At 44.9% G+C, this 16,750-nt stretch overlaps 1 protein-coding gene across 1 annotated transcript; it reads left to right on the plus strand.

The window, feature by feature from the left end:
* The first annotated feature begins 8 nt into the window (after positions 1-8).
* tent4a (terminal nucleotidyltransferase 4A) lies at positions 9-14,842 on the plus strand. The gene is made up of 13 exons (XM_058046405.2): positions 9-2,587; positions 4,094-4,217; positions 5,820-5,866; positions 5,967-6,087; positions 6,532-6,639; positions 7,945-8,073; positions 8,183-8,390; positions 10,172-10,298; positions 10,369-10,472; positions 10,585-10,769; positions 10,900-11,058; positions 11,312-11,479; positions 12,351-14,842. The coding sequence occupies exons 1-13, from the start codon at positions 1,839-1,841 to the stop codon at positions 12,513-12,515; spliced, it is 2,394 nt and encodes a 797-aa protein (XP_057902388.2). The 5' UTR covers positions 9-1,838; the 3' UTR covers positions 12,516-14,842.
* Positions 14,843-16,750: the final 1,908 nt, after the last annotated feature.

Below are 16,750 nucleotides of genomic sequence, written 5' to 3' on the forward strand. Positions count from 1 at the left end.
AAAGGTCATTGGACCAGGCGGCACGGCGGTCGAGTGCTTAGCGCGCAGATCCTCACAACTAGGAGACCAGGGTTCAATTCCACCCTCGGCCATCTCTGTGTGGAGTTTGCATGTTTTGCAAACATGGGTTTTCCCCAGGTACTCCGGTTTCCTCCCACATTCCAAAAACATGCTAGGTTAATTGGCGACTCCAAATTGTCCATAGGTATGAATGTGAGTGTGAATTTGTCTATATGTGCCCTGTGATTGGCTGGCAACCAGTTTAGGGTGTACCCTGCCTCTCGCCCGAAGACAGCTGGGATAGGCTCCAGCACCCCCGCGACCCTCATGAGGAAAAGCGGTAGAAAATGAATGAATGAATGAATGGACTAAAGTCCGAATCAAGTCGGAATTCACCAAAATTGTGACTCCAGTCCACACCTGTTTGTTGAATGGACTATCTACCCACGTGCAAAAACAACAGAAGTACTGAATGCAGCATTTCGCTCTGGCTTCACTTGACACCAAGCTGCTAATAGACTTGTTTGCCCCTCATCTGCTTGACTACAACCTGACGCCACGTCATGTTACTCACAGCAATAGTCCGGTGTCGTGGGTGGGCGGGATTGTGTTCCAATGTGTGTAATCACATAAACGATGACAGTGAGGCAAAGCAGCCATGAAAACGCACGCTACAAAGCCTCATAACCTGCTGTTGTTGTTGTGCGTGTGCTTGCAGCGTGTGCCAAGCTGATGCTTATGTTTCCTGCACTGAGAGATGAAGATAAGGATACGGCTTGGATTTTTTTTTTACACAGGCAGTGGGAGTGAGCAGCTGTGTGCATGTCTGCATGGGTGTTTTGTGAGGGAGAGGGAGCTGCATATCCTTTTCTGACACATAGTTTGCTCTGGGGGGCTTTCCTTGACTCTGTCACATGCTACACGTGAGCAGCCGGGGGTCGGGGCAAAGCATTATGCAAGAGGCGTTCCCCCTCCCTCACTCTCTTTTATAATGTATACTCATCCCACAAGGTGCTGGTTATGTCGTAGCCTGTCTTCCTCTGCTTCATGATGGATGCATAATGGGCAGGCTGGGATATGGCCGCCACTGATGCAGAACACCACCTGCTGTTATGTGGGAAACTGCAAATACAGTATTACAAATACTATATAGAAAGGGTATGGTTCAGTATGTGAGAAGCATGAAAAGATGTTTGCCTTGTGAGTATTTTATATGGCAGATGATCTCTACTGGGTTATAATTCATGTTTTGCTGGATAGATAGCACATTCTGCACACATGTTTTCAGTCCTTATTCCCCCACCAATACAGTAATAGAAGAGACAAAGTTACGTATCAGTATATGTACAGGTGATAATATGATGTGGGAAATGAATGACATTGACAATTGTTTGGTTTATTTTAAACATGCTTACCAAAGTTACAATAGTAAACATGAACATAATCAGAACCTATTTGTGAGTTTCATTTTTGTTAAATAAAAAGTCAACAAATGTGGATGCAGTACCTCAGCCGACCGCTAGAGCGGTATTGAAGAAGTGGGCGGGGTGAGGGGGCGTAGTCGTTCTTTCAGGATCCCCTCGTTAGCGCGCATGCGCTAGGATTTGACGAGACTCCGCCATATTGAATCCCCGTAGAAAACGGCTAGCGTTTTCTCCCCATCTAGCGGCGTAGAGGGGGCCGCTTTATCCATGGTCCCAAGTCGTTCTAACGGTTAAATATTTGCCCTCTCGTCTCCCTGTACGTCTCTCTGGTCCCGGGGATCCGTACGGCATCACGACGGACTCGTTGGCGTTAGTTCGATACTTAACAGGGGGGTGACCGGAGAAAGAAGTTGAATGGATCCGAGGGTAGCTTGGATTCAGCCCGAACAGAAAGGACCTGCTAACGCCTTATGGATGCACGTCTGGGAAACCTCTCAGGGAGTACGGACACTCTCCGCTCAGCAGCTCCACAACCAGAACCACAACCAGTGTGTGAGTTACGCCGCGTTTGACGTTTTGAAAAATGCGAGCAAGAGCTTTACGGGCAGCCATCACAGCATCATGAACGCTTGCGGTAAGGACGCCACTGCGTCCTCCTCGCTGGGGATGACGCTGTCCAACTGGAACGTACAAAGCCTTTTCACCTCCGAGACAGATGTGGGGAAGGGAATAACGCCCCCCAAATCGGGATCTATCGCTTCTTCGTCGCCGTCGCAGGAAACCGGGGCGGACAGTCCCCCAGCCGTCTGCTCAAAGGAGAGAACTGGTTATGTATCTGTCAATAAAAACGTCGGCGGTGCCAGCTTGCTCTTCAGTTTGGGGGACACCATGGACAACAACCGCTACCACCATCTTCATCACAACCTACAGGACATGCAGCACATTTTTACTTTGCAGCAGCTGTGCGCTAAACGTCAGCAGGTCCCCCCCTCGGTACCTTCAGTGAACCACTCTCACCATCACCACCACCCTGGCCGAAGGAAAAGTGACAACAAGGCCAGCACTTTTGGGGTGAATTACTTGCTTTCTAACTGCACTAATGGCAACTTTGCGAGCACTTGGACGCCCTGGAAGACGAGGAATTACAATCCCGGTGTCCTCGGGTGAGTGTTAAATAATGTGTTTTGGGGGGGGGCTGTTACAAAATTTACGTTACAAGCGTGGACATGTACTGCTTTCCAGTTTGAATACACCCGTACGTATGTAAAGTGGCGTAAGGCCCTTCCCTGAATAGCATCTGTGTCTTACGTAAAAGCACCAATCCACTGTCTGAGTAGGAGTTTTTAACATTTAAAAGTATATAAAATATTTTTTTCCCAACACACAAACTTTATATTTTAAGCTCTAATTTCTAAATAGTATTGTCTTGAAATTGTTTGCTAGTTTCCACCGGAAGTGGAGCTATCGCTCTCTAGCGAGCTTGACTAAGGAGCTAACTCGCACTCAAGTTATTTTCACATTGCGGTTATTTAATTAGTTAAATATTTTCGACATTTCATGCAAGTCATCATCATGTTAACTCTGATATACTTATGGTAACTTTCCTCAAACTACTGGAATTTTAAGTAAGTCACGGTTCTCCTTGAACACATTTTTGAAAATTTTTGCACTGAAAATAACTGCAAAAAATAGTGTTGTGCTTTTGTTTTGAGGTGCAGTGGGACTACGTTAGTGGGTGTTCCAGCGATACTTGTGGTTCTTTGACTACTGGCATGGACGTGTGTCTTGCAGGCTATCTGGCTGGCTGGCAGAGGGCTTTCACCAAGGCGTGGGCACATGGGCTGACTGAATAGTCCCGCAGGCCTTTAGTAATTGATTGTGACAGTCCCCCTGTTCTGTATTTCACACTGACACCATAGCATGCATTCCTCGAAAAATGAGCGGCCACAGGGTTGAACAGAGCGCCACTGTTCTTTGGCATTTGACAGCTAAGAAATATTCTCGTTATATGTAATAATGTAAGGGTTTTCTCGGGGTCACCTACACTATATACCATCTGCACGCATAAAGATATATGCAACAAGGCTCTCATTCTCCTTAAAGTAATTTTTTTGCTCGTCATCCATCGATGACTTCAAAATTCATAAAACAAACTGTCAAATGTCAGACAAGATTACTTTTCAGTTCAATGTCCCCGGTTCAACTCACACGGCTGCAACAGTACATGCAGATCAAATGTTAGTATTACACGGTCTGCAACGCTGACATCATGCCTAAACACATAAACATTAGCCTTTAAGCGTGGTTACACTCGAGGAATCACGTTTCACAGTGCATACCGACTGGTTTTGCTTGCCAATGTTTGGGATTTAAACCCACTTTACGAACATGTGTCAAGCATTTGAGTTGTGATATAACTGGAAATGTATTTGCATTATACCTCTTGCGTTTTGCAAGCATGTAAATGTATCATTTGGATCCAGAACATGTGTGCACAGGGCTTGGGCTATGAAATGAGTCACTGCTGCACAGCGTGACCATCAAGGTGCAATATGCCGGGGGTAAAAATGATGTAAAATGCATATGAGCTGGCTATGAATCTATGTTAATGCGCACATTTCATGCAGGCAGAAAATTTATTGTCCTTGCATTGTTCCCGTCTTGCTCAGGCTCCATGAGGAGGTGATGGACTTCTACAACTTTATGTCTCCACGGCCGGAAGAGGCCGCTATGAGGAAGGAGGTGGTCAACCGAATAGAGAGGATCATCAAGGAACTGTGGCCCACTGCAGATGTAAGTTTGGTTCTATTTCATTGTAAAGCGCACATTCACATACTTAGCTGTGTCAGGCAAAGCTCTTCATCAATCGCACGCTGTCTTTTGTGCCATTATCGCCTGGTCGTATTTCCCAGACGCAAAAGGACCACCTCCACTCCAGTCTCCCATTTGGAGAGCCGTTTCTTGCAGCCCTGAAACACGCAGCGTTCTCTATTTGGCAGTCGGCCCGCTCTGAAGTGGAACCCGGAAATGCATTGTCCAGCAGTGTGTGGATGCTTCAATTCAATATTATAGACTGTAAATCACTGACGCATATGGGATGTTATGCAACTTAGGAGTTGAAACGTGGAGTCGTAGTAGTGTGTTTGAATGGTATTGGCCAAAATCTAGCCTTGAAGCTGGAATTTAAACACGTTTAAAAGTGCTTTTAGTTACTCCTGGGAGCACGTCGTTTTGTGCATCCGCAGCTTTAATGCTAATGAACTGTTGTCCTCGTCTGTCACATACAACAAGGTAACATCAGGTACAAGTAGGTACAAGGTAACATTAAGAAGTAGGATAGGAGGATACAAATGTTAGGAACACTAGCATAGCTGGGAACACATATTACTGTTATAACATCAATAAAATGTCAATTTTAGGCTATGAAAGTTGCATGTTCTCCGTATGCTTTGCTGTGTTTTCTTGCAGGTTAGATTAATGCAGTGCTTCTCAGATAGTGGGGCATGTTCTGTTGAGGTGTCGGGGGCTGCATAAGAGGGAGGAGCATCGGTGGCATCATGCATTGCTTGCATGCATGGTATTTATTCTTGAACAATACACACAGGCCTCCGGCTAGGTAGCAGCAGTGTTCAAACTAATCAACAGGCTGCCTGTTCAACCCAGTAGAAGTGTGCCGAGCTGACAGAGGAGGAGTGATGGAGTGGTTTCTGACAGAAATGCAAAGAAAAACAAAGGAGACGTCAGATGAAAGGAAAGCAAGTGACGATAACTGGAATTAAAAGACCAGGAAATAGGAGGAATCATGCATAGACCTTGGGTTTACTGTGGAAACGGTTGGGAATGAAGTGTGTGTGTGTGTGTGTGTGTGTGTGTGTGTGCATGTGTTGATGCAGATGTTATTCCAGCTCTGATTTGACAATCAGGTGACTATATGCAGAATTCTGCTGCCAGCAAATCATTCAGTGGTTTGTACAGATGTATAAACACATATCAGGTTGTCAATAGTATTTCTATTTGGGTTTCTGTCCCTTAGCGGCTGCTTGACAGAAAATACGTGGGAACCTTTGGATTAATGATGCACTAATCCATGACGCATCTGTTGTCCTACCGTCTGAATGTGTGCGGCGACAACCGTGTTCGTCGATACTCTTCTTGCTGCATCCTTTTGCCATGGTTGCGGCCGAAACTAACCTGTTTTGTTCAATAAAGCAATTGTTGATTGACCCCCGTCCTCTTCATTGTTATAATAGCATCAGTGGATGCTACAACAATAACTGTAATATTGAAGCAAAAAGAGCTCCAGTAGGACAATAGGATCGGGAGTGGCAAAAATGTGAAATGTGCATCCTGGTACGTGACCAGTGGAATAAATGTTTCTTGGTTTTGCTTTTCTAGGTCCAAATATTTGGCAGCTTCAGCACAGGACTGTACCTTCCAACAAGGCAAGAGGCCAACGACTCAATCAATGAGCTGTGTATACTTTGTGATTTGCCAGACATTATTTTGACGTGATATTTGTGTGCCCCCCCCCCCCCCTTACAGTGACATTGACCTGGTGGTGTTTGGAAAATGGGAGCGGCCCCCGCTGCAAGAGTTGGAGCAGGCTCTTCGCAAGCACAACGTTGCAGAGCCGTTTTCCATCAAAGTGCTGGACAAAGCTACTGTGAGTATTCTGTGATTTGGCTATTATTCCCATGATCATGTGATTCAAATTTGATCCTGAAATCAACTTATTTGATGGCATCGTTGAAGTGTGAGAAGCTCCCTTAATGAGAAACAGTGCAGGGAACTGGATGAAGCTCTGCCAAATCACAACTTGGCAGCACTATTTAAGCAATGGGGGGGGGGCGTTTTTTAGACTTCAAGTGGTCAGCCAGAAATCTAAAGCTTTGGCTCACTTTATCTTTTTAAGAGAAGCTAGTGGAGAAGAGGTGCACTAAACTATCAAACACAATTAGCATCATCCATCTGTTTGCGGATATCTTTGAGAGTGTCTGCAAAGCTGGGCCACTGGTGTCAAGACTGCCTTGGAAGAAGTGTGAGAAGAAGGAAGTGACCCTCACCTAACACTAAAGTGCCGAGTGCTCTCGATTTTGTCGCTCCCCAGGTGCCAATCATCAAGCTTACTGACCAGGAGACTGAGGTGAAAGTGGACATCAGCTTCAACGTAGAGACTGGTGTCAAGGCAGCCAGCTTCATCAAAGATTATGTTCAGGTGAGACACACATCATAGGAAGACAGAACGGGAGAGAGAGTGACAAAAAAGGGTCATGAGACATACTTAACTAAAACTGCCCTCTAGAAGAGTCGCATAATTACTGTTTTACAGTGGCATCCAAATATAGAACTTTGGAAATTCCCTCTGTGAATTGTGGCCGGCCAGCATTTCAAAGCATTACTTGCTTTGCCCCATCCCAAGATGGAAGCATGCTGGCGATGCTGCTACTCGATTACACTAGCAATGCCTCTCCCGCCGATGCTGAAGTTATGCTTGTTTTAACTTTAACACAGCACAGGAATTCCAGGCGCTAATCTTCCGGTAAGATGTCATCATTTGGGTTTTGTCCTTTTGTTTATGTTGCGTCGTGGTTCTCTGGGGCTGCATGCCACGGCTTGACAGCCCACTGCTGACAACCACACTCAGTCAACCCCGGTGTAAGTGTCAGTGTTGTTAATGTGTGAGAGAGCAACACTGTGGTGCAGTCTTGTCATTGGGAGGATAGTGTGTCTTCTTTTCACCTCTTTGAAGCCTCTTTGAAAAGTCAGCCAAGCCTTCCAGCACCGATTGTGCTTACCCATTTTCCACTGCTGAGCTTTTCCATTGTCAAGGCCCCCACAGGGGTGCTGAACTGGAGGTGTTTTTTGGGTTCACACCTGGCTCCAAAAGCTTTTGAACTGTTTGCATAATGAAGTGGGGGAGGTTTTACCTCAAGTAAATACCCCCTGTTACCTCCATTTATATATCACAGTTAAAGCAGACTTCATGTTAGTCAGCAAATCTCATGGGCCAACCAAGAGGCTCAACCACCGAGGGGCCAGAGCTCAAATCAGCCACAGGTAGGGAACATGGCCCACTCGGACGCTGTGTCTGCCTCAGATGGATCATGGTTGAAGCTCTCCCAGGGTTTGGAGTCGAAACGCCTTCTGATCAGAGACTCTGCCAGACGTTCCTAGCAGACCCTCACAATGTATTTGGCCCTGGCACCTCCCCCCACCTTTGGAGCCAACTCACCCCCAAGTGAGAATGGTTGACAGTTCCGCCCCTCTCTTCAGCTAAGTGTCCAAAGCCATGATGACACAACCTCAAAGTCCACCATTGAATTGCGGCCCAAGGTGTGCTGGTGCCAAGTGTACATGTGGACTCCCTTATGCTTGAACATCCTATGTACAATCTATTACCCAGCTGCCATCCATCTCATACTGTACTAGACCCCCTTTGGGCCTGAAAATGTAGCCCCCAGAACAACTTAAGTGCCATACACTCACGCCATATGTGCTGTATCGCCTTGCCTGCTTTCAGAAGTATCCAGTGCTGCCTTACCTGATCTTTGTGCTGAAGCAGTTTCTGCTGCAGAGAGATCTGAATGAAGTCTTCACAGGGGGAATCAGTTCCTACAGCCTCATCCTCATGGTCATCAGCTTCTTGCAGGTGTGTATGCATCATTTTTTTTTAAGGAAGTTGCCCCAGTACAGACTTTGCGGTAACAGTTGTCTATCATTATTTGTTAATTCCCCTTCCTTTCACTCTCCGTCCTCAGCTTCATCCTCGTATCGACACCAGAAACCCCAACGAGAACCTAGGTGTCTTGCTGATCGAGTTTTTTGAGCTGTACGGCCGCCATTTTAACTACTTGAAAACAGGGATACGCATAAAAAATGGAGGTGCCTACATTGCCAAAGACGAGATGGCCATGACCAACGGTTACAGGCCGTCCACGCTCTGCATCGAAGATCCACTGCTTCCAGGTATGTCCCCCTTTTATTCTGGCTTCTATATACAGTGCATCCGGAAAGTATTCACAGCGCTTCACTTTTTCTACATTTTGTCATGTTACAGCCTCATTCCAAACTGTATTAAATTAATCTCTTACCTCAAAATTCTACACAAAATACTCCATTATGACAATGTGAAAAAAGTTTTTTTTGACATGTTTTGAATTTATTAAAAATAGAAAACAAAAAAATGACATTTACATAAGTATTCACAGCCTTTGCTTAATACTTTGTTGATCCACCTTTGGCAGCAATTACAGCCTCAAGTCTTTTTGAATATGATCCCACAAGTTTAGCACACCTATCTTTAGGCAGTTTTGCCCATTCTTCTTTGCAATAAGTCTCAAGCTCCATCAGGTTGGATGGGAGACGTCTGTGCACAGCCATTTTCAGATCTCTCCAGAGATGTTCGATCGGATTCAAGTCTGGACTCTGGCTGGACCACTGCAGGACATTCACGGAGTGGTTCTGAAGCCAATCTTTTGAGATCTTGGCTGTGTGCTTCGGGTCGTTGACCTCAGGCTGGGGCGAAGGTTCATTTTTCAGCAGGACAAGAGTGCTCTGGAGCAGGTTTTCATCCAGGATATCTCTATATATTGCTGCATTCATTTTTCCTTCTATCCTGACTAGTCTGCCAGTTCCTGCTGCTGAAAAACATCCCCACAGCATGATGCTGCCACCATCATGCTTCACTGTAGGGATGGTATTGGCCTGGTGATGAGCAGTGCCTGGTTTCCTCCAAACATGGCGCCTGGCATTCACACCAAAAAGTTCAATCTTTGTCTCATCAGACCAGAGAATTTTGTTTCTCATGGTCTGAGAGTCATTCAGGTGCTTTTTGGCATATTCCAGACGGGCTGCCATGTTCCTTTTACTAAGGAGTGGCTTTCGTCTGGCCACTCTACCATACAGGCCTGATTGGTGGATTGCTGCAGAGATGGTTGTCCTTCTGGAAGGCTCTCCTCTCTCCACAGAGGAACGCTGGAGCTCTGACAGAGTGACCATCGGGGCCTTGGTCACCTCCCTGACTAAGGCCCTTCTTCCCCGATCGCTCAGTTTAGAAGGCCGGCCAGCTCTAGGAAGAGTCCTGGTGGTTCCAAACGTCTTCCATTTACGAATAATGGAGGCCACTGTGCTCATTGGGACCTTCAAAGCAGCAGAAATTTTTCTGTATCCTTCCCCAGATTTGTGCCTCAAGACAATCCTGTCTCGCAGGTCTACAGACAGTTCTTTTGACTTCATGCTTGGTGTTTGTGCTCTGACATGCACAGTCAACTGTGGGACCTTATATAGACAGTTATTATATTTCCAAATCATGTCCAATCAGCTGAATTTACTGCAGGTGGACTCCAATTAAGCTGTAGAAAGATCTCAAGGATGATCAGAGGAAAAAAGATGCACCTGAGCTCAATTTTGAGCTTCATGGCAAAGGCTGTGAATACTTATGTAAATGTGATTTTTTTTGTTTTCTATTTTTAATAAATTCAAAAAAAGTAAAAAAAAAAACTTTTTCACATTGTCATAATGGAGTATTTTGTGTAGAATTTTGAGGTAAGAGATTAAATTAATACAATTTGGAATGAGGCTGTAACATGACAAAATGTGGAAAAAGTGAAGCGCTGTGAATACTTTCCGGATGCACTGTAGGGATCTCTGTGCTGTCCACATACATTTGAACACTTAGAGAGGAAGCTCAGACCAAACACTAAAGCATTAGGATAACTGTTCTCTGGCTGACGTTCATTTTTGTGCAGGTAACGACGTCGGCAGGGGTTCTTATGGCGCCATGCGTGTCAGAGAGGTGTTTGACTACGCCTACACGGTTCTCAGTCATGCCGTATCGCCGCTTGCTCGCTCGTATCCCAACAAAGACTCTGAAAGGTTAGAACACAGAAGAGAGTCTGGATTAAAACGGTACTCAACTGAGACTGAATTTCTTTCCTCCTCGCAGCACCTTAGGAAGAATAATCAGGTTGACCCAGAAAGTGATCAACTACAGAGAGTGGATCATCAAAAAGTGGGGGGTCAGGGATCTGGCACGAACTGATAACAGAGGTACAAATCTTTTATTTATTCTTATTCTTATTTATTTTGTCTTCATACTTCAGCAGCTAAAGTCTTTGCGGTAAATCACCGTGCATTATTAAATTCTGACGGACATGTCTAGTGCCAACACCCAAGGGGGTGGTGTCTGAGGAGGATCCCAGCTGCGTGCTCGACAGCGGCGTGTCCTCAGAGGAGCAGCAGAGGGACTCGGTATCCCCCCAGAGCGCAGACTCCCCTATGTCCATCTCTAGTCCCCAGCAGCACTCGTCCTCCTCCTCTGTCTCCTCGCTCTCCGGTTCAGATAATGTCAGTAAAATTACTAAACTTTATTTATTAATTTTGATTAGAAAACACATTCTGGATACTACAACTTTTACCACAGCGCCCCTGCTTCAGTCCCCTACTTCATCTTTTCTTTTGGGTGTCTTTTTGTCAGGATTCTGATTCAGCACCACCATGTCCTGTGCCTCCACCTCCTCTGCCACCATACCCGTCATTCCCGCCACTGGGCCTCGCTTTTCCACCGGGATTTAGTCTCGGCACCGGCAAGCCCGCAATGGGAGGGCCCCAACTGCTGTTGCCTCCTGGCTCACAGGTAAACACGCTGCAACACCATGAACACATTTCCAGTGTTTCCCACAGGACTGCAGTCTGTCTGAGGGGATGGCATAGTCATATAACTTGCACAATTGGTCATCTCTGTACTAATCTTTTAAATCACATTTTTGTATGTGTTTTGGCCTCTCGTCCACACATGAAAAAACTTAGCTTGGGGGAAAAAACATTTGTGTCGGGCCACCACAAAATGAATATATGTAAATGTACTATTTTATTCTCCTGTTTGCCAGACTCGTGTCCCACTTCCTGGGGGTTTGACAATGCACTCCATACATGGCAGACAGGTGTGTATCGACACCGGTCTCCCTGCCTTCTTCCACATGCACCACTCAGCCCATGCCCCCACCCCTTCCAGTCCCCAGCCTCCGCCTAGCCCCCACTCCAGCCACACTCACAAGGTAGGACTCTCTCACACACACACACACACACACACACCCGTTTTCTCCATCACATACCACCTATTTCTTATTATCTGTTTCTTTTTATCACCCTTATTGTCTTCAGACTAGATATGGAGTCAATATAAATGCCACCAGTAATCAGTTACATATCTCAGTGTTGACGGGGAACAAAGATCCATCACAAGTTAATACTCACTTGGCAGCTACGTGACCCGGTTATTTATCTTTGGACTTCAGTGTTTCCTTAGTGGGTTTGAAGCTGTCCTCAACGCCAGTTCACAGGGAGACCCTTGAGTGGAAATGTTTGCCTTGTTTTACATGCAGGAAACTATGCAAAAGAATTAGAAATGACAAATAGATCGAACTTCTTGTTGATGCAGACTTCCCGTTTATCGGACAGGGTCAAATTCAATAGTGTTTTTCACCATCTTTATCAAATCGGTGGCACTCTGAACTTTATTTGGCCGCATAGGGGGTTATTTAGCCGTCACTGTCATTTATCGCAGTTGGGTCTGGAGCCAAGTAACCGCTGTAAACGAAGGAAGGCTGGACTCGCTTTGTTCACCACTGGCATTTTCATGCTGGTTTGCATTCACGTCGTTAATTCCATGTTGAATACACTGACTCCCCCATTGTCTAATAATGAGGAGATAAAATATGAGAAGACGAATTTGAAGTCACTTGCGTCAAAGTTTTCTGGGGTTCACCTTCCGGCTTCAGTCCCTCGCGCGCGGCAACTGGGATCAATCAGTTGACATGTATTAGAAAGGTGCCATTTCAGATGGAATGCAAATGTCTCTATCCTTAAAACGCACTGACCCATCCATTCTCTCCATCCAACCAATCGTCTACCCCTTGTCCTCTTCAGAATGGACCCAAGTTCAACGTGAAGGCCTTCCACAACCCGCCACTCATCACCAACCAAGTTGTGACCAACCGCGGACACATGCACACGCACACGCACACACAGTACCACCGCAACACTTGGCGGCGCAGAAAGAGGGACAGCCTCCCGGTTAGCCCCAGCAGATAGAGACGACTCCCTCCCTTCTATTATCGCCCTTCCCCCTCACAGAGACCAGCAGTTTTCACTCGACTGGGGCAACCGCTACATGGAGCAGCCGACAGCTCTGCTTGACTTTTGTTCACTGCCTTGTAGCTTTTCAGTATTATGTTGCTGTCAGTATTTTGTCTTCCCTCAGTTACGGCTCTTCTCGGTGTTCTCTCTCTCTCTCTCTCTTTCTCTCTCTCTCTCTCTCTCTCTCTGTGTTTTGTTTGACTGGTGCTGCTGGGAGCTTCCATTCACCTCTCCAACCTTGTTGTGACCCGAGCAGCAAAGCTGTTCAAGGCTCAGCGCTACAGTTTATTCACTTACTTTATTTTGTGCAATATTTTTGGGGGGAGGGGGAGACTAAACTAAATGCTTATTTAATTTTGTGTGTTTATACGGTATGTCAAAAGCATTTTTATACAGTTTATTTTATTTTTGTAGTAGAGTTTAAATTTTTTTTTTTTTACGGAGCCTTTGGGCATCATCTCTGGATAGGAACCAAGAGATGGAGATCCCGCCTCTGCCCTTCGGAAAGGGATAAGGAGCGCTTATCTTAAATAATCCTCACGCTTTCCCTCCTCCAGCCGTCTCGTGAACGTCGACAAGGGGAGCCCGAGGATGTCGGGTTCCCCCCTCGCTCCGAGGCATCCGGGAGGGAAGAGGCAGGAAAACTGCAGGCTGCGATATCCCGCTGGGAAGTGAGGCGAGAAGTTGCAATTGTATTTTGCCATTTGCAACCACAAGATTGTTGCCATATTTCATTCGTCACTGCCTTTTTTTTGTCTTTCTCCACACTGGAGGTGTCAGCATTGTGGAAAGAGTCACTTGGGTTTTATGCTCAGTGTTTGGAAAGAGGCCAGCGATGACTTGCTTGCACTAAATCTGAGCGCAACTGTGCCGTGAAGCTGTAAATCAGCATAGGCCAACACTATAAGGTGCTCAGCGATAAGGGGCTTCCCTTTATGGGTGGGGGTGGGAAGGTTGTACTCCTAAACCAAGGACTTGAGTCAAAGGGATTTATATTTTTTGATTCTATTCAGGAATCTTGTGTATATTTGATTGCCAGGTACTTCCGCTAATTGTTTGCGATGCCTTTCTTTGTGTTTACTTGGTGTGTGTGTGTTGTTTCCCACCACACAGCGCTCACACACTTGTGACTGTGACGCGCCAACAACACTACCATGCACCCCAGTGTTATTTCTATGCAAGTGGGTTACTCTTGATTGTCTCTGGTTGGTTCTTTTTTTTTCCTTCTCCCACCCCCACACCCAAATGACGACAGACTTTGCTCCTTTGGAAAGGACTGGACTCATTCTACCTGTGTTTGTGTGTGTGAATGAACCACAGCCCTGCCCATCAGTCCTCTTATATTAGTATGAAGCCGGTGACTAGTTTTTTACATCTATCCGCCAAATGTAAGGAGTTGGGGATTTTATCGTCCATGGTTGGGGTCAGAGTTTGTGTAGTGTGTGTGTCTGTGTGTGCGAGACATAGTCAGGAAAAGCTTTGGAATCAGACAGGCTGCACCCAGAGAGCGTCTTGCACTCGTGCACCTCCCCCAGACAAGCTTCTTTACATAATGTTCAATGCTGTTACACTATTTATCTTTTTTTTTTTTGTTTGCCCCCCCACCCCTCACCCCCTGGTCATAAACTACATGCAACTCTGACTCAGTCTGTAAAAAAAAAAGCAGCAGCGAAGGTAGATCATGAGCTAATCGCCACCATTGACGCCATAAAATGACTGGAATCATTCTACTCAAACCGTCACCTTTTTAATCTTGATGATTGTATTAGCAGATCGTACTCTTGATGTCTTCATGGGACATGAAATGCTCCATTCCAAGCTCCAAAAATGGATTAGGCAATGTAAAAGAAAAACACAACGCATCCTTCAAATGACAATGAAATTGCTGATGGGCTGGGTCAGAGTTACCAGACGTGTTCGTACGGTGTCTTACCACCTCCAACGTCGCTCGCTCCTTGCTTCATTCTTCATTCTCATTGGTATTTTTAGTCATGCTCTGCCTTCAATACATTACAAGTGAAGCAACAAGAGAGCACCACAGTGTCGTTGAGGTGCAATGTAGTATCCTGTCCCCCCACACCCCCTTGTGATGATGAGGGCTTTTAAACTGTGGCTGCTGTTTTGTGAAAGGTGCCCCCCCCCCTTTTTTTTTTTTGTCCTCTTCGGCTGATTCATGTGAGCGAATGGCCAGAGGGAAACCATTTGGCCAGCTTTTGTTTCGGGGCTGTTTTTTTATGTCTTTTTTTCTATTTTATTTTTTAATAAACATTTTAAAACTGTCACTCACAGTGTACATTTTTAAAGGTCACCTATCATGCAAAATGTGTCCCGCAGCAACCATGTCAAAAATCTCTCATCTCCGGATGATACGAGACATTACTTTGAAGAAAAGTATAATGAAAAAATATTTAAAAATACATTGCAATCTACTAATTCATACTATGTCACACTCTTCTGCAGTCTGTGTGTATGCTATCCACCACTCACCAAGACAGACAGTATGATTGACAATGGGGCTCACTCCGTTCATGCCATTGTTCTATGCATGTGGCAATATTAAGGCAGATAAAGCTATCAAGTTCATTTTCACTTATCGTGTGGTTAATTAATTTATTTTCATTATCCCAGGCCTAGTACCCACAAGACATTTTTCATTCTGAACAAGAATCTTAACATGTTTTAATCTTGTGACACCCCTAGTTGCTGATTTTCATGACCCCATATGTGGGGCGGAAAAAACTAATATCTTCCTGCAGGGACCTGATGATTGAGCCAGGTTTGGGGAAAATATACTACTACAGTGCAGGCTTTGCTGCACATCTTAAAATGCAGCCTGAAGATGTCCCAACCATCCGGCAGCTGTAAGCTGTACCATTTTGTTTTCCTTCAGCATTAGGCTAAACTAGCATGTTTTTTTAAGGTAGCATGTTAAAATGTAATAGTAATGTTATGCTACTTTTGCTAATGCTTGTTTCCTCCTGTTCCTGTTCCTCTTCAATGTTATTTGTGATATATGGCATCGATTACATTAAAATATTAGTTTAAGTGGATAACGCTTATAATAGCATCATTAGCATTCAAGCTAAAGCTAGCCAAACTGCTGTTCCCGGTATCAATTACCAAGAACACTTACACTGTAGACATTCCAGTTCCAAAGCAGAATTTGGGATAACGCTCTTTCAATAGTCTGTTGGGGGACCGATGAGACTTATTTAAAATAGTTTGAAAACAATAACATATAGGATGTACGTACTCCTTACAGCAACTCGGTTGCACGTGTGTACAGAAAACCGACATTGGAGACGAATACGAAGATGGCTACTGAGGGGTATGTGTTACGAATATAAACTGTATGTGTTGCTACTTCAGTACTGCAAAAGTCAAACAACTTGTAAACGGGTTACCATTTCCGCTGTCTTTTAACCAATTTTCCTAGGTTTTTATTTTGTTTGTACTGTACTGACATTGTCAGAAAGCAGATGCACTGCAAATGATCATCAAATGTAGTCCCCATATAAACCACTAGATGGGGCACTTGCACTTGTTTGACTCTGGGCCATTGGCTGCCTACACATGGATTTTACCCCTATAGCTGGTGTACAGTGTATTGTAGATTACACTTAAAAGCACAACGTGCAGGTCTTATCTAGAATGCAAATAAATAAAAATGCATTGCTTTGAACCAATAGTAAATATGTTATATTATGGTTCATGCATTGCATGTGAATGACGCTGTACCTATGTAGGGAAGTTGGTCAAGACACTGATTTTGAGGAGCTCTATTATCTTTCCCTCCCTGAATATTTCCCATGCAAGAAGGGGCGGGTTAGAAGAAGCTTATGTAAGAGCCAAGCAAAATTGGCCTGAACATACCGTACAGTTTATATCATTACATTCAGTGGAGGATACTATCAGTTTGTTATCCGTTAATGATTTCCTGAGTGTCAATTGGTAACTGCGCCTTGTCTTGATTGCTGCATATTTAGGTCACCTCCGTGTGCTTTTAATCACCGAGATGGAGGCACATTTTGCCCTCATCAAGGTGGGCTTGTTTTCGAGCTCATCAGTCATTCCGTATTCAACAAGTTGCCTTGCAAAGATCACCATATCTTAGGACCATTTTGTTATGACCCTTTGTATTGATATGGATTTGTCAATTATAGTACATATTGTGTATTATATATATATAT

This window comes from Doryrhamphus excisus, linkage group LG7 (genome assembly GCF_037039965.1).
Source record: "Doryrhamphus excisus strain RoL-2023G ecotype Guam linkage group LG7, RoL_Dexc_Guam_v1.1, whole genome shotgun sequence".
Lineage (NCBI taxonomy): Eukaryota > Metazoa > Chordata > Actinopteri > Syngnathiformes > Syngnathidae > Doryrhamphus > Doryrhamphus excisus.